General features: G+C 41.9%; 2 protein-coding genes across 3 annotated transcripts; both read right to left on the bottom strand.

The window, feature by feature from the left end:
* Positions 1-660: 660 nt before the first annotated feature.
* c20h19orf47 (chromosome 20 C19orf47 homolog) lies at positions 661-8,250 on the bottom strand. 2 transcript variants are annotated; one of them, XM_056441410.1, is made up of 8 exons: positions 8,210-8,250; positions 6,987-7,074; positions 6,443-6,557; positions 6,158-6,239; positions 4,452-4,577; positions 4,197-4,346; positions 2,434-2,507; positions 661-2,332 (listed from the first exon to the last, which is right to left on the bottom strand). In XM_056441410.1, exons 1-8 carry the CDS (start codon positions 8,226-8,228, stop codon positions 1,760-1,762), a joined length of 1,227 nt encoding a protein of 408 aa, XP_056297385.1. In that variant the 5' UTR covers positions 8,229-8,250; the 3' UTR covers positions 661-1,759. The 2 variants fall into 2 exon arrangements, with proteins under 2 accessions (XP_056297385.1, XP_056297386.1); XM_056441411.1 differs by having other exon boundaries at positions 4,272-4,346.
* Positions 8,251-10,645: 2,395 nt separating this feature from the next.
* Positions 10,646-17,479, bottom strand: fosb (FBJ murine osteosarcoma viral oncogene homolog B). Its single transcript, XM_056441409.1, has 5 exons — positions 17,400-17,479; positions 16,816-17,003; positions 14,953-15,327; positions 14,374-14,481; positions 10,646-13,998 (listed from the first exon to the last, which is right to left on the bottom strand). The coding sequence occupies exons 1-5, from the start codon at positions 17,461-17,463 to the stop codon at positions 13,429-13,431; spliced, it is 1,305 nt and encodes a 434-aa protein (XP_056297384.1). The 5' UTR covers positions 17,464-17,479; the 3' UTR covers positions 10,646-13,428.
* Positions 17,480-18,096: the final 617 nt, after the last annotated feature.

Below are 18,096 nucleotides of genomic sequence, written 5' to 3'. Positions count from 1 at the left end.
GGGGACATCGTCTGAATTACATCAATTATTTCTGATCGGGTGTGGGGCCAACTGTAGCCCACCAGCCAATTAGACAATCGCTTTCCTGCTAAATCGTGTGATCATAACAAGGTTGTTACATCATTTCCCTACAGATGTAGAAGCAACGGGGCCTCTGCGAGATGTGACTGGTGCACAGAGTACATCCTCACATGGACCCAGACCAGGAGAAGGCTTTCCTCTGTGAGTCATGTCCACTTCTGTTTCACATCTATATTGGTGTTTCAGCTCCTCCTAGGTTCAAACGTGTAAATATATATTCAGCACATACCAATTACATTATCTTACAACAGAAAATAAGCCGACACAACGCATACAAACACAAAAAAAAACCATTGGGACCCCTCAAATAGGTAAATAATCTACTCAACCTAACCAAAAAGTACATCTAAAGTACATTCAAGACGTATTGTACAGCCCCCGGGGCATTAACATATCACGCTAATGATGCAGCAGCAACCGCATTGTGAGGAGCGGGAGGTAAAGGGGTTTATTGATAAATGATCGTCTAAATGTTCCCCGGAATATATACATATTTACTTTGATGTCACCTTGATATGTAAAAGAGAACAATATGTGACGATGGCATGCGTCTCCTGTAGAGAGAGAAAAAAGAAGGAAGCAGTTTGGACCATTTTCCTCTTTTAATTATTTTCCAAGCATACTTTTTTCAGTTCCCGGCGTGTTTGAATCTACCTTGTTCTTTAAAACAATTCCATTTTGTGTTTTTTTTTTTTTTTACATTTAAAATATTTACAGTGTAACAAAGTTGTGGTGTGAAGAAAGACCAACAATGACACACAGGTGATGACGACCCAGACAGGATACAAGAATGTCCACATCGAAAAATATGCAGCAATAACTGGTTCTGTGCCGTGTGAAATCAAGTCTAACAAATCTATACATTGCATTTCGAAAGAAACAATATTCTACTGACCCGGCCTTCAAATAGGTAGCGATAGAAAACGTTCAGTACAATGGTAGAGAGGTTGACGTGGGCCTCTAGAGTTTAGAGGTGAGACGTTCTACTCCACGCAGAAGAAGAAGAGCAGTGTTTTCCCTTCAGTCCAGGGCGGTGACATCTCTTCAAGGAGGTACTTAAAGGTGTTGAAGGCAACTAGAAATAAAAAGATTTACCATCACTTCATGGCGAGTCTTCCATCGGACGATGTTCTTGTGTGTTAGTTTAAAGAATAAACTTCACTCGTCTAAAGTGTGTACCTTCCCCCCCCCCCATGAAAAACAATTCATTTTCAGGTAAATAACAAAAGGACCAATATTTCACCGTGGGGGAATATCTTCAACTTCTCGTTGTATTCATTCGGGTGGAATCTCAAAAAGAAGACGTTTAGGAAGCAGCATCTTTATATGTGGAGTTAATGGATCAAATAAAAAATAAAACCACCATTAGCAGCTCGGTTGATGTCATGCTCATGCCTTAAGTTCGCAAATATAGTTAAATACATTTTTTTATAACTATAATTGGCAGATATGATTGAGAACTTTGAGTCCTCAAATTAAAAGCGTAGACACTAAACAAAAAGTTCCTATGGCAGCGCGACTAAAATGTAAAAAAAGTATCTTTATCTAAGAGCCTAAAGCCAAAAAGCAGCAATACAACTGACCATAAACACACAGCACTCAAATCTGCAGTCGTGCATGTCACCAGGAAAAGGAGTGATACGATTCTATAAAGGACATAAAGTAATAGACTTTTGCATTAGGGTCTCTTGTTGCCCAGCCTCTTAAAAACACTGACAGCACTAATGTCCATCTGGGCACCCAGAGGCTCTGCTCCCCCTCCCCCTTCTTCGTTTCCTCCTCCTCCTCCTCCTCTTCCTCCTCCTCCAGCCCCGGTGCTGCTGCTGACCTTGGAGCTCGCTAAGTAGAGTCCCTCCTGGGCTTTGGGCCTCGTGCTCGTCACCCTGTTGTCCTGCGTGTCGGCAGCTGCGGGTGACACAGCGGCGCTCAGGTGTGTGGCGGGCAGCTTGCCCAGTCTCTGAAGCACGCTGACCTTGGCAGGGGGGAGGCCATTCGAGGACAAGGAGGAGGGCGTGTCAGAGGGAGGTAGTTTGCCTCCCAGGCGTCGCAGGGTGGTCCGCCGCAACTTTCTGGCGGGTTTTTTCTTCAGGACGGGAGGGGATCTCTTGAGGACGCCAGCATACTGGACGACGGAGCCTTCGCCATCACTGTCCACCTCGTCGTCTACGTCGATGCTGCTGGACATCTTGCCCGGCTGCGGCTCGTCTTCCGCTTCATCCCCTTGGCCAAGACGACTGAACACACCGGTGGGCTGCCAAACACGAGTCTTATAAGCACAGAACTTATCTTCACGCCGGCGTTTAATACAATTGAACACAACGTGAGCCGTTGCGCGACACCGACGGGCCTCACCTTGGTCGTGCTTGCGGTCGTGTCTTCCTGTGATTCAGCCCCAAGTCTCGAAAACACAGAGGTCCGCTTCAAACCTGTTCAAGGAGCAGAGCAAACATTATTGTGACAGCGTGACTGGGGCATGTTCATGTTTGACAACTCTTTAATAGCGATGGAAGAATAATCCACATAATCCTTTTGAATATATTTAAAGTAAATCTTCCAGAATTATGGAGACAAAACTGCTGCGACTGTTGCAGTGTGCTCGTCTCTTATAACCACTTTACACTCAATTAGGAGATAGATGTAGGTTGTTTAAATGCTATAAAACCTTCTAATAGGCAATAGACTCCTTTCCCACTGTTAGTTGATGGGTATATCTCCGTTTTGTTTTATTATAGTGTCATTTTCCATTTTCACAAAACAAGCCAAAAAACAGGATTAGTGAACAGCACAAATCGTCCTTTTTTTATATCGGTTACTTATTCAGTCCGGCTTCAAACTCAGTGCAAACTATCTTGGAACGATGTTTAAGCGCTGCTCGGAAAAAACATCGATGGAATTTGTGGCAAAGATGACAAAACGCTGGAAGGAGCAAAAAATAGCGCGTCTACCCGGGTGTCATGTTTCCATCAAGGGTGACTGGAGCGGATACAAATCCATGGGGAATGAAGGTCAATTGTACGGTAGCAAGGCTTTCGGTTTACAGCTGTTGGAATCTAAAGCCGTGGTATAGAAATATATTATTCATTCCACACGGAATGACATTACATCCATGAAATCCATGGATGCGGTCCGGTGACAAAGACGTCTTTTGTTTAGAAACCTCTAACTAGCAGGACTTGTTTTCTGTTTTGTGACTCGGGTCAGAAAGACAAATGAACATGTACTTTGCTGGATAAGTTTTGATCATCACAGTGGAGGTGTCTCATGGCAGCATTACATTTAAAGAAGAAGCTTGACATGGAGCATAGAGGTTCTTTCATTAAATACACTAACGTTCAAAAGTTTGGGGTCACTTTGAAAAATAAGGACATTTATAAGCTTCTTTTTCTCAGAAAGGCACTATTTAAAAAAAATTAAGATACATTAAATTAATCAGAAATACACTCTCTACATTGTTAATGTGGTAAATGACTATTCTAGGTGGTTTTTAATGAAATCTCTACATAGGTGTATAGAGGCTCATCTGCAGTGTCCTAATGGTACATTGTGTTTGCTAATCGCCTTCGAAGATTAATGGATTAGAAAGCCCTCGAAAACCCTTGTGCAATTATGTAAGCACAGCTGAAAACAGTTATGTTGGTGAGAGAAGCTATAAAACTGGCCTTCCTTTGAACTAGAAGTTAGAAGAACAAAATTAATATTTCAAATAAAAATCATTATTTCTAACCGTGTCAATGTCCTGACTATATTTTCTATTCATTTTTCAATTAATTTGATGAATAAAAGTGTGAGTTTTCATGGAAAACACGAAATTGTCGGGGTGACTCCAAACTTTCGGCTCTTTCCTCAGACAGAAGCCACTTTTAAAAGAATTTAATGGGAAAAAAGACCAGTCGATGATTTTGGGTTGGGTGAAAACGTAGGAGATGTGAGACAAGGGGGAAACGATTGTTGGTGCAAGACAGAATGAAGGTCAAACAAGCAAACAATGAGCCGTAAGTCACCTGACTCAGTTTTAGTATGAAAGAAGTCGATGAAAGTGTTTAGTATTGATTAGCTGTGGTGAGCAACAGCCTAATTGGGGCAAGTTGCCGGCAAGGCCACTGGGTCAGGCCTACCTTTCTTGGCCTGCTGGGTCAGGATGCGGCGTGTACGAGGTGTGGAACCTTTGGGCATGTTGATGATGTACTTGCCTTCCATCTCAGCTGTCACACGTCGGCGCTTCACTGCTGTTAAACTGTTCCCCTCGTCAGCTGACTGACTTACAACTGACAGGGGGATAACCAAATGTCAAAAATAAGGTAGGTCTCATGCCTCCACAGGGTGGGAAATAAGGTACGTATGGGGTGAAAGATACTTTGCACGATATCTACCTGCTTTGCCGTTCTTGTTTGCTTGCATGTTGGACACTGTGACCGAGAGGTGGTTGTCAGGTCGACGGGGTGGAGTGGGCGGTGGGGAGTCCTTTCTCAAAGCATTGGCAATCATACGAGTGGCAGCTGAGAAAAAGCAGAAACATTTTTTTAGTACTTGTGATATTGCTTTCTTTCTATTGGGGCTCTTCTTTTTCTGTCCCCAAGATGAGATCAGAAGACAGCTGGGCTTCTCAGTTGTCCTGGAGACTAGCCCAAATTAAAAGTGTGCATAAAAATACATGTTATAGAACTGAAGTAGGTCACGTACAACTTGACACCGAGACCAACAAACTAAGTGAAGCAGTTTGTTCTTGTAATATTAGAATATCTTCTAACGATCTTCTAACGGCAACAATTACCCTAAGTATTATATAATTTTACATGACAAATACAGCCAGTAAAAATGTTTTGTACAGTTCGTTATCCCTCAAATTAAAAACCGGACAGAAACTCTTTACCTCCGCTCAATCACTGAGCAACCTCAGTGATCCGTGGCGGCTGGGGGTTCCTACCTCCTGCTAGGTGTTGGCATAGAGCCAGTCAGATGCTCTACTCCTGATGTTAGAGAGCTGTCTTCACATCTGTAGTACGAGTACAGGTGGAAGTTGTTTTCTGACTGGCGTACAGTTCAGAACTAAGACCCAGTACGGCTAACCTTGAGTTTCCCTCTACCCTGAGGGTGCATGTGGCAGCATGCTCGGGTCGGCAATGACACAGTGGGGAGTCAAAGGCTGGTGTGCCACTTCTAAAAAGGGGCTCCGAGGTTGGGTCCTCCGAGCGCCCGAGGACTACTGCATGAGACAAACCCCTCGTGTTGGACCCCCTTGTCTCCCTTTAAACTCTTGGCGCAGGCAGAGCTGAGGAGGCTGTCGGACAAAACTGCTTTTCTCCTTGCCATCAGTAATCAATGACTGAGGTGGAACTGGCGTGGGTGTCACTTTTGGGTCAAATACTGTGTTCCTCCATAAGGTGTGGGCAAGCTCACATCTTAATCAGTCTATCCAGCGTTCAATCCCCGCTCTCCCAGTTAGTTGCATGTCGAATTGTCCTTGAGCAAGGCACTGAACCGCCCAGTTGCTTCACAGCAGCCCACTGCTCCTTAATAACTAAGGATGGCTTAAATGCAGAGAATACATTTCATATATGTATGTAACTATATGTAATATGACAATAAAATAGGGTTTTAATTTTTTTCTTCATTTGACATTAATACAAATGAGTGTGTGCGAGACAAATATGCAACATGTGTAAAATACTTTTGTTTATACTGTACATTTTATAAACCATCAATAAATTGCACAAGTGTTATATCTAGCCAGGGAAAGCCTTCTGATATTAAAGCATTGATTTGTTTTAGTCACACCTAGGATTACTTTCCTATGACACTTTAGACATGTCAGTTTTATTGATTTAATAACAGCAGGTATAGTATATTATCGTGCAACTGTGGATTCATAGTGTTTCTTGCCGGGCTGATATATAGATCACATGGTACAATTTAGCAACGGGGTACATTGGTTGAAATGAGTAGAAACAATTCCTATCCAACAGGGTTTAAATAAAAAACTAAACTAACCTCAAATTAGAAAATAAATCCATATCATTTATGGCCACACAAATATATTTCAATGAGCAATGTGGAAAATTCAAATTGAGATACTTACGAGAATTGGCAGTTCTCCTGAGATCAGCTTTAACACTGGTCTGTCCTGAGGAGATGGCTTCTGTGGCCATTTTGCACATGTCCTGAAAAGGAGATCCACGTTACAGTGGTTATGTAAACTCAGTCGACTGCAGTGGCTTTGAAAAACATCCATTCTCCATGACTGCATTCACATTAACACTGGCTATATTCCACAGATATTTTGTTTGCACCAGCAAAGACAATCACACCATCTTTTTCAACATTTCCATACTTCAGAACGTTAAGCAGTTCAGTCTGATCTCACCTGCCTGTAGACCAGCTTTGCATGTTTAAGAATGGAAATTATGTCGCCAATGACTGTAATGCCGAGGTCCATCATGATGTCTTTACTGAGGTCCATCAGCATGTTCTTGTGAATTCTGCAGTGACATGAATGATCTGATTATACTGTACGTACTTATGTTGGTACTTGGTATGGATCAAAGAAAAACAATATGCATTGTTTGCCATTTGTTCACATCAACCTACTGCAAACAAACCAAGAGTTGCACAAATTCAATCCTGTGGACTCATAGCTAAATTATTCACTGGATAGTTTTAATTCAATGAAAGTTCCACATGAATCAAACACATTACTGATTTAATAAGAAATATTATTATTCGACTGCATCTACTGGATTATCACCAGAAAATATATAAAGAAAAATAGACAAACAACTCAGTGTATTTGTGATGCCATCGCTAAGCTGATGAAAGAAACTGTCAATGCTTCGCTTCTTAGCAGAACACTTGAACAAAACTAAATACATTCACAAGATCAAGCCTATGAAAAAGAAGCATTAGGTTACCTGTTGTCCACAAAGGAGACTGCATAAGTGACTGCGAGGCCAACCGGGATCCCAGCATCCTTAAAAAACTGAATCCACTCCGAGGTGGCTTAAGATTATAAAAAATTTAAAAAAAGATCATTAGCAATCGTACCACATAAAAAGATTTTATGAACACTCAGCAACTGTTATCAACCTATTCATTGCGTAGTGTTTTCAGTGGGAGAAAATGTCCATCACAATCCAAAAACCAAAACAATTTCAGTAATCATTATATAAAACAGTCAAAAGCTGAAAATGTGCATAGGTGAGAAGCTGAAACCGGTATCGGTCCACATTTCTGATATATTTGTCCCAAATCTATTGAGCCATTATGTACATTTGTTATACACGTTCCAATGACCGTCTAACACGTTCACAGTTTTCGCAGTACTTGTGCCCATTTAGACCTCTTCAAAGTAAATACAATCTAGTTATACTGCAGACTAGCGAGGGAGAAGGGCCTGGCTCGAAACCTGACGTTATAACCCGGAGCGGAGAGCAGCACGCTGAGGTCTGAGGCTGACCAGCTGCAGGCTAATTATAACCCCGATCATGACGCGTCGTGCAGTCGGAGTTACAGATCCAGGGTGACGAGTGTTCAACAGCTGCCTGGACCATGGTTCCGTCCAACATGTTCTGTGAACTCAGTTAACGCTACAGAGACGAAACTCACAGGGGGGGCAACAACCTCGTTTTGTACTCGGGAGCCTGACACGACAGAACCCACAATCAACGCCGACCCTGCTTTTGTTTTAATGTTCACGTGGAAAACGGAAACGCAGTGACTCCGACCGCTAGAACAAGAATCTTAAGATTCAGAGCTGGTTAGGTTAGCGTACATTAGCATCAAAAGATGACCGGGTCAACTTAAGCCCAGAGAATACAAGGACACGGATTCAAACACGACTGGCCATTGAAGCCTGTTTACAATGAATGAAAGTGAAATCACGGTGTGTGGAAACAATACAAGTCCGCAAATAAGAACCGTGTGTTAGCATCCCAGGGTATTAGCTGTTAGCGGTAGCTAGCGTTGACTTAAACAGACATTTTCGGCATCCACCGCGAACATAACCGGCTGTAAAACATCTGGACACTGTTCACAGGTCGTGCGTCAGACGTGTCTACGAAACAAGTGAAATACCGACATATTTAAAATGTTGCCAAGAGGGAACGTGGGCTTGCCCGGGCCTTTCTGCTCTCACCTGTTATCACGGAAGCCATGTTTACAATAAATGTCTGATGACGTCAGTTACATCCGGGTAGCTCGCGCTGATTCTGTGACGCTTTTCACTTCCGGCTGAACCATCAGGGTTTTGGGCGCTAGAGAGCAGCATCGACCGCAAACTCACAAGCAACACCACGAGCAGGGACTTATCCCTCGAATAAAGCAATTCACCATCGAACTGTTAGATATCAGGCATACTGTAGGCTACTGTGTCGACAAATAAAAGTAACCTAACCTAACTTAGTACACATTTATACTACTGTATCGGCCTAGTTCTGCACTACATTTCAGAGGGAAATAGTATTCTTGTTATTCCACTGCATTTATTTGACACCAATGGAAGAACGAATAAATAAATATACGTACACGGATGTGCTTATATGATGATATGCAGTACTAATCTACCCAGTAGACTAAACAGTAGTCTATAGTAGCTCCATGTTTAGCAGCAACATGTATACATGTCATTCATTGTTGATAACAAGCAATATAATAAAATATGTTATCATAATATAGCTTAACACTGTGAAAGCATTTATTCTGCTTCATGAATACTTTTTACTTTTTATATTTCTGTACATTTACTTAAAATTGAAATTGTTAAGTTTTTCTACTTTGACTTATCTACGTATCTCATTACCGAAAAACACAGAAAATAAAACTGTGGTAAATAAAGTACCGTACGGAAGGGACAATCTAAATAAAGAGTTAAAATACACTTTCAACCAGAGGGGAGATATAAAGGCAGGTGATTAACCTCAATGAGTTCATCACAATGAATATTTGCACACAAACAGTCATAAAAGGATACATATTGTGATGTTGTTTCCTGTTTCACTGCCCATTTTTTGATTGAATGTAATATATACTGAGTAACATATTTTCTAATATTCTGAAGAACTGTGGCCTTTTCCCAATTGTATGGGTTAACAACAATGAATCATGAAAATAATTCTTACACACTTGCAAAAAAACATGTACAAATTCAAAGAGTGCAATAAAGGTCAAGCATTTAAAATTGAGAGACATACCTTCATAATAATATGTTGTTTATTTATGTAGATTTGACACATTTGAAAAGAATGGCATTTGGTCAAATCATCAGGAGACAACCCACCCAGCTTTTGGAGTCTTACAAATTGAGAAAGAAAACTCTTGTCATACTGTCAACTCTTGTAAGACCGCAAAAAGGGTCAGAAGCTTAAATATGGACACAGAAGATCAGTAACTTGGAAAAAGAGACATGGCAAATGTGTCATACACTTTGGTCCTTTTCAAGTTAAAATTAAGTTATAAAACTATGTAAATGTTATTAAAGTATGTTAAATGATATGCAGTGAAAAAATAGACAATTTGATATTTGAGCACCTTTTTTTAAGTTATATGCATGTGATCTATACGCCCTAAATCACGTCTTTTAAGCTTTCAATTAAATACCTCAACATGTAAATCACATATCTTAATGTTCCAAATGTGACACAATTGAAACTTTTTCTTCCAGACAAAAAATACAGAGTAAATAAAGACAAGTAAGAATACACATTGTTGAAAGGAATGCATCAGTAAACATCAGTAAACAAGCATTGATTTTTTAAATTGTGCACACCTTGCTAGTGTCTGCACATCATTAATAAATGAAAAATATCTTTATGATCAATTGTAACACCATTTCTTCAGGGAGATCAAAGCCAAATGTTGCAATACTTTGTATGGATAATGTTTAATATTGTAACAAAAATGTATAGTTAAAGCAATATATCATCACACTCAACATAAAGTAGCAGTCAGTTTGAGCACTGCAGGATTTGCTACATTATGTTTATCCAAGAGGATAATAAGTATTACATTTCATACCAGGGAAAATATGGAGTCGAATGTATATGGGACTTATGGAAAAATAGAAATATATACTGTAGCAACATTCACCTCTATAGGAAAATAAGAAAGCTCTTGTTCAGATAACACTTCTTTCTCTTTTTTTCTTTTATGTCACCTCTTTTCAGTTTACAGTAACCCATTGTGATTGTAACCGGAGAGGAAATAATTATTTAAAGCAAATTAAATGAAACCCAAAGCAAGGCAATCAGATGAAAGACTCAGTCTAATATATGTTGTGTGGTGGTCTGAGTGTGGAATGCAAGTACAGTACAAGGACCCTCTGAGATTTGTTCATCACACTTAAAGATGTAGCAGGCAATTGCTATTAAACCTTAATGGAATCACACTGATTACTGAGCTCTCAGAGCTTCAGCTGCTGGGAATTCACTGTGTTATTGGCCGCCATTCTGTATTAAATGTCCTGATAAGACAAGCGGTGTGTTCATTTGTATGAAGCCTCAGCAACAGCAGTGTGTAACCTTCTACCTTACAATGTGTAACTAACTTGCTATCATACTATAATAAGCACCACAAAAACTATTGAACATGTTTTATGCTTATTCTGACAACAGAACATATTCTCATCACATTTGCATTTAGAGAGAAATCAAAAGCCTCTCCGACATCTGTACAAACACAGTCCTTATTCAACATTTAAAAAATTAGATCTTCCCATTGTCTGACCACCAAGAGCCACGTTTAGACCATTAAGCTAGACATTGTTTTTGAATAAACATGTTTATTCATTGAAAATAAAGCTTCTTATCCAGCAAATACAATCACAAGAAATGTTCATCTCAATTAGACAACATATTCGTTTGAGTACAAGAATGGATTAACATTAGAATGTACATATGAAGGCTAAAACTGCGGTTACCTTTAAACACATGTTTCAGTTGGTAAATAACAATGTTATTGACTGAGATCTTTATACTTGTCAGAAATGCATACTGAAATAAAACAGTTCAGTCATTATCTTATAGTCTGAAGGCTTTTAATTTGTGTACCGACATTCAATAACACTAGTTTGTTTCCTCATTTTGCATCTGCTAACGATCAAGTGGCATTAAGGTGTCAGTAGCTTTGGGACAGACCTCACAGAGAAAGAACAAACAAAACAAAGGCACAACCTTCGAACATCGTAATTATAAACATACATTTAATGTAACTTGGATAGTGCTTTATATTGTTTTTAAAACATAAATACACCTTGATAGAGGCAGTGACATCGTGCTTCATGGGACAGGGCAGGACTGTAAATTCATTATATATCTTTGTAAGTTCCTTTAGAAAAATATGTATTTTAAACCTCAGTAACATTTTATCTTGTTCTTCATTGACAAAAATATTCCATTTAGATCTGCAGACATTCATACTTTACAATCATGGTACATACATTTATACCTGTATATATGTATGTGCATATAGATTTATAATTTGATTTTTTTGTAGTGCACAACATGCCTCCAAAGTTGCCAAATGAAAATACAACAAAATAATGAAGCAAATAGTTTTGATACAATAATAATAGTAACAGTAATGAGAAAATCACCACACGAAAAAAAAGAAAAAGAAAAAAAGAAACGGCAACAGTGAAAGCAGAGGTCAATGCAAAACAATCAAACACACAAACAAACATAAACACTAAAATATATAACAATTCTTACTCAAACATACAGAAAACAAATTGTACAAATTCACAGGCAAAGAAACGCTCACTCCACGACATCGGCCCACATGTTCGCCCCTTTTGTTTCCAGGTCTCGCTTTGCGCTCAACCTCCACATCAACCTCAATAAAGAAAGAAATAAACGGGCCAGGGGCCTCAGAGAGGACACACTCACAATAAACGCACCCCCAACTCTTCTCCACTGAGAAAACAGGGGAGGTACAGAGACCACTGAGCCCAAATGTTTAGAGGTTGTCTTAATCACTACAAAAGGTCCCTTGTCTGAAGGCCACGGTTCACATCCCATTGATTCTGAGCAAAACACAGAGCTGGTGTGCTGCAACAAAACGTCTATCGTCAGCTCAGAGACATGAAAGCAATGGTGTGAATATAGGCACGTAGGCCCAGGGTGACGAGGCTCTGGTATGGAGGTGTTTCCACCGAGGCTACTCTTCCACACAGTTGGCAAGAGCAGGGTTTCTTTTCCCTTATCTTCTTTGTTTTTAACATTTGGCTCTTTCTGCATTTTCAACACTTGGGACCGAAAATGGATGGTTAGGACGGGAGTCTCCCAGCCTCACTTTTAACCGGCCCCACAACACGAGAGGTGTCTTAATTTATATTGTGTGAACATTGAGAAATGGCTCAGCAGAAGACAGTGGCATCCGTCTAGCATTTTGTATTCATCAATTATGCCTATGTGCGTAAGTGAAGCTAATTAGCTGCTGTTCACGAAGGATCCACTTTGAGCAAAGCGCTCCAAGAAAAGGGTCTTCCTCATGGAGGTGGTGTCCATGTCCTTGCATGAGAGGGTGCAAAAGGGCGTGTTTTAGCTGGGCCGTCATTCACTCAAGGTCCCAGGGGCTGGAGGGGGTCTTCGGGCTCTCTAGGGTTAAAGACTTCAGAAAGAGGGAGAAACACAGAGACAGAAAAGGGGGAAACAGACGGGCAGAGAAGGGTCGCATGGCACATAGTCAGACGACAGAAGAATAAAGAACCAAAAAGAGAGGAAAGCAGAAGATTTAGGGGAGACTGCATCAATCAGATCCCCAACATGTCCAAAATGAAGAAGCAAAGGGAAGTCGAGCAGATGAAAGGTTAGAGGTGACGTGTCCTTCAATTTCTGATTTGCACAAACATTCAGCGAGAGGAAGAAGCGAGTAAAGAATGGAAAAGAATGAGAGCAAGAACACTGGAAAGTCGACCGACAGAGGGAACAAGCTCGGGGCACTGTTGCTTGTTGGAGTGTTTGGCTTGTGGTATCTTACTCAATGTACTGTGAGGTTGAAGATTGAGAATATTCATTCTGAATCCATCTTTCGATTCAGAGCACTCAAGCTTTGCAACTTGAACATGATTCTCTCACTAAGTTTGTATTCACTTATCTTGTCCAGCTGCAGGTATTCTCATAATACAAAACAAGTACTGAGTTCTGTATCGTAGTCAAAGGCGAGATCAAATGTAACTATTTATATGGCTCTTGATTCGAATGCATGAATATGTCAACTTTAACCCAATCAGAAACAAACGACTGGTTCTTTTCTCCCAATCTGCGAGACTGATGGGTACTCTGCATGTGCTGGCCTCAGCCTCTACTTCCAACCAGCGTAACGTGTGCTTGTTGATATGTGTGTGTGTCTGTCAGTCAGTCAGAGTGCCAACAGTGAAGGCGAGTTCAGGGAATCAGAAGACTGCTCGCTACTGCTGTTCCGCTGGTTGGCACTGACCCCGCAGGCTCCCTCTGGGTAGGTGAACACAAATGAAGATGTGTATGAGGTGTTGTAGCTGCCAATGGCCGCGTCGTCATGGTTAACACCACCACCACCGTCGCTGGCTATGTGGCACGGCCCGCCTGGTGCCGACTCACTTGAGCCATAGAAAGAACTAGAAAACTCTACCTCCTGCATTATCCCTTGCTGAGGCTGCTGCTGGACTTGCTGCTGAAGCGGAGGCTGGGACTGTGCTGAGGCCGGATAGGCTGTGTACGCAGGAGGCAGATAGAAAGAGTCTTCCTTCACAGCCAAGCCCACAATGGAGACCGGAGGTTGTAAGGTCTGAGGAGGGAGCTGCGCTGAGCTCTGCTGAGACTGGTCCTGGTATGGGATCTTACAGCTTGGCTGGTGGGTCACCAGGACAAACTCCAGACGCTCCTTCTGCTTCTGCAACTCAGAGATCTCAGCCTCCAGCTCTGCCTTCTCCTCCTCCAGTATGTCCGTTTCCTTTTGGCAGGAACAGAATGAAAGAAACGGGGACAGAGGGACAGGGGAACGAGAGACAGGTGGGTGAAATGGGTAGAGGAAGGAAGAAGAGAGAGAAAAGGAGTGTTACACCAAACCAGTACTTGACATTGTGTGGAGGTGGATGTATCCATTCCTCACCTGCAGTTGGATAAGTAAGGTGGTGTAAGAGCCCATTAATTAGGCCGTAGATATCATAGGTGCAGTAGTCTGTCTTGAGGACTATAATTGTCTTTACCCACAGCTAAAAACCATTACCACAAGCCATAATCTCTCTTACACACGCATGTACACATAGGAGGTAACTTTAAGTATGTCATTATGATAATTACTCTGCAATAACAAGGTCAGGCTCACCGATTGCAGCTTGTCTGTGAGTTCTCGTCGTCGGTTTCTACATTTTGCGGCAGCCAACTTGTTTCTTTCTCTCCGAACACGCCTCTTCTCCTCCTCTTCTGGTGTTAGCTAGGACAAAGAGGAAAGAGATGAAACGGATTAGGATAATAGTGTAGTCTGTGTTCTTAAAATATAGACATGTTGTCCATGCAGCAGTGAAGGGGGCGAACTAGATGGGCAGTCAGGGTGGCAACGCCATGCAGCGATGGCTGTCTTGAGAGCCAATTTGCCCTTTTTAAAAGAGAAATGTTCCTGACACTTTGGCAGGATAGTTTATCCTAGACCCAAACTCCTACAGACCTTGTCTGCCTCTAGTTCCCTGTTTAGTTGGTCTGTGCATGATGAGAAGGGCCGATAGTTAACAGTGAGGTGCCCTTTTTTTATAGTAACCATGCCGCTAAAAGTATTTGCACACACCACTGCTTAAACAGCACAGCACACAGTAGTTGGATCTCATACTTTTGGCACTAATGTAAACAATATACCTTCACTGCATGTGTAACAAGTCAAAAAACAAACTGTTCAAGAACACACACTTACCAACACACCAACATCTCCATCGTCACTCACTGACTCTTCTCGTGGACGGCGGCTGCGGGCTCTGGACAGGCGAATCGGGCCCGGAGCCGGGCCCGGATTGTCCGAACTCGCAGGGGTAAATGCAGACCCTGAGGAATAACTGGGGCCTGGCATGTCATATGGGTCAAGCAATGACATTGACTGGGTCATGGTTGTGGACCCACTCTGCCCAGAGGCCTGGGAGGAGACGAGGGTCGGCTGTACCATCCACTGCAGTTCCTGACTGCTGGTGATGGCGGTGACGGTGGGCACGAATGAACCGGGCATCTCTGCTCCGACACTGGCCCCTGGCCCGCTGCCCACGATGCTTAAGCCTGCTCCCGCTGACACACACTCCTGCAGGAGACATGAACAATAACACACAATGTTAAGACAAACAGAGGCTGATAAACAGGCAGGAACCAGCTGGGATCCCCTGCTTTTTGACAAAGTTGTTGTTATATTCACTATAACCTATTCCAGCCATCATGCCAACCTCATACAGGCTAAACTTGACCTATACAACCAAGTGCTGCCAGTAAGGTTACTTTTAATGGACTGCAATGTTATACTAATTGAGGGCATATTTTTTATTGTAACAAACTACAATTCTTTAAAATGTATCAATATCCTTGAACTTTGTATTTAATTTACATAATAAATGTGCATGTGCCTTTACAAGTAACAGACAATAAAAAAAGTGTGATAATTTTGTTTCTAATCATCTCATAATTAGAGGTGTAAGAGCAAGGGTATAAAACAACAACAGTTGGATACATTTAGTGGATCCTGAATCTGTAATTCATAGTTTTGAATGTGCTGCAGGTCACAACCTTTCTCCGGGTTTCAGGATATAAATATATAAATAAAGAACTAAAAACTGTCGCTTGTCTTTCTGGTTTTATTTTAGAGCCGAGGAGGACAGTACTGAACTCCATCAATATTCATATTAAAGTGTGAAAAGACTCCGTGACAGGCGGCTCTGAAAGAGGCCGCCTCGACCAATTGTATTTCTCCCCCGCCTTCTTCCTCCTCCTCCTCCTCCACCCGTCACACCCCCGGTGTTCCCCTTGGCAACGCGAAGTAGCGCTCCAAAATAGAACCAGTGTTTACGTCACGGCGAGGCCAGTGAAGGGAGAGCGGAGCGCGTGGAAGGAGCGAAGCGGGGAGGGGCGGGGCGGGGCTTCGGCGCTGACGTAGGAGAGTTCCAGCGCCGTCATCCGCTTTGCCTCAGCGTGCGGTGAGCCGAGCCCGCTGTCGGAGCGTCGCTACCGGGGATACTCCAAGCAGCAGACAGCGGTACATTTATACCGACTCGTTGTTCTTAGCGGGACTATTTATATCTGATCACAGTAGTATACAAGTAATGGCTTACTACACGCGCTGCGCCATTATAGGTCACCAGCCTCAGATTTAAATTAAAAAAGAAAACAAACATTTATAAAAAGTGCGATTAAGAGTCATACTTTCATGCTTTTCGTATTGGACTGGCTGTATATGTTTTTTTCTTTTTATATGATTTGAGCTACTTTCATATAGCTTACATCAGAATATATGCATGTATATCATACTATTTATGATGTTGTTTTGCCGTTTTTGACAGCCTACATCTAATATTGTTTAAAAACATATAGTGTTGTTAAACGACATGTAAGCGCATATGCCTTATTGATCCTATTGCTAGACAGTAAAATACGAACAGGTTCATCTGTACTTGTAGGACAATAAGCCAGCCCTTTTTCTTTTTATGAATGAATAAACAAAAACAGCATGCCATTAGTTGTTTTTGTTTTAAGGTACATTTCCATATATTCTCATCATCATTTTAATTAGTCTCAAACGTACCTGCGGAGCACTGGTGGTCGGCGGGCTTCCGAAGGAGTCCACGGAGGAAAAGTACTGGGACTCTATAGATGGAGAGGAGCTTCCACGGGAACCGCTGTCTGGATCGCCGGGAAACCCTTGGTACATCTCCCCGGAGGGACCGGGAGAGAACGCGACACCTCCAGTAACTAGAGAGCCCGCGATGTCACCTGCAACGGCAGGACAGTGGCGCGCACACGATTACTAAAGAAGAGCAACACTGCAGGAGAGGATGACTTTGTTAGGCAGAGCATTTTACAGAACCCAACTCATCAGGTTACATTGATTGGTTTTAAAGAGGATATCAAAAGGTTGGATAATCCCCTAATGTCTGTGTCTGATGGATTCATTCGTCATTGAAGTAACCATTGATCTGCTATGATAAACAGACCAGTAAAGTTGTGAATGCCTGCAAGTTTTGAGTTATTTAACCAAAGCAATATCAAAAGGGAAATATTTCATAAAGCAGCTTATATTAAGCAGTCTGACAGATGTTTCCGACCTGCTTTTAAACGGTGTAGGCTACTGGAGTTTATATCATCCACATAAAATCCATATTGACCTACCGTTGCTGATGTTTTTACTATTCCCCGACGAGGTGCTCTTGGTCTCTTTCCACAAAAGTTGCATGAAGAAGTTTAATCCAGTTCCCCGCGTCAAAGAGGAAGCGTCCCAGTTCAGTCTGTGAAGAAGTCCTCTCGTGGTGCTTTAAATCCTCGGAGCGCTCTCCTTCATCCTTCGATTCGGCTACAGATCCATAAAGTCCGCTCACGGAATGCCAGAGGACGTGAGTATTACGGTGCACGGTAGCAGATCCTGCCGTATGAATGGATCCATCCTCCTCGAGTCTAACCAGGACATTTCTAGCTTTTAAGTCCCGCCTCGGAGTTCCGCTGACGTACATGCCCATATTTGTGCCTTGGTGTTGTGTTTGGTATCCTTGGTGACGTTGAGGGAATCCCTCTCCCACTGAAATGGACCACGCTCACCTTGCCGACGGATAATAGATGTTTTTTGTTTTATATATATATATAAATCACAGGCACGAGATATTTCTCACCGTCTGACAATTTCTGAGAGGAAATTTTAAGAAACTTTAGATAAATAAATATGCGTCTAGATTGGGACCTTTTTGGCGAAGTCAAGAGAGACATTCATATTCCTATAATGGCGGTATGTAAGCATTTCTGGAGTGGTTGCATTCTATAGTTACTGCCGTTATACTGTACAGAGGACATTATGCATCTTGTTCTGAACATGTAG

This window comes from Pseudoliparis swirei, chromosome 20 (genome assembly GCF_029220125.1).
Source record: "Pseudoliparis swirei isolate HS2019 ecotype Mariana Trench chromosome 20, NWPU_hadal_v1, whole genome shotgun sequence".
Classification (NCBI taxonomy): Eukaryota; Metazoa; Chordata; class Actinopteri; order Perciformes; family Liparidae; genus Pseudoliparis; species Pseudoliparis swirei.
Note: the sequence above shows the minus strand (reverse complement) of the source record. Positions and strands in the feature narration are given on the sequence as shown.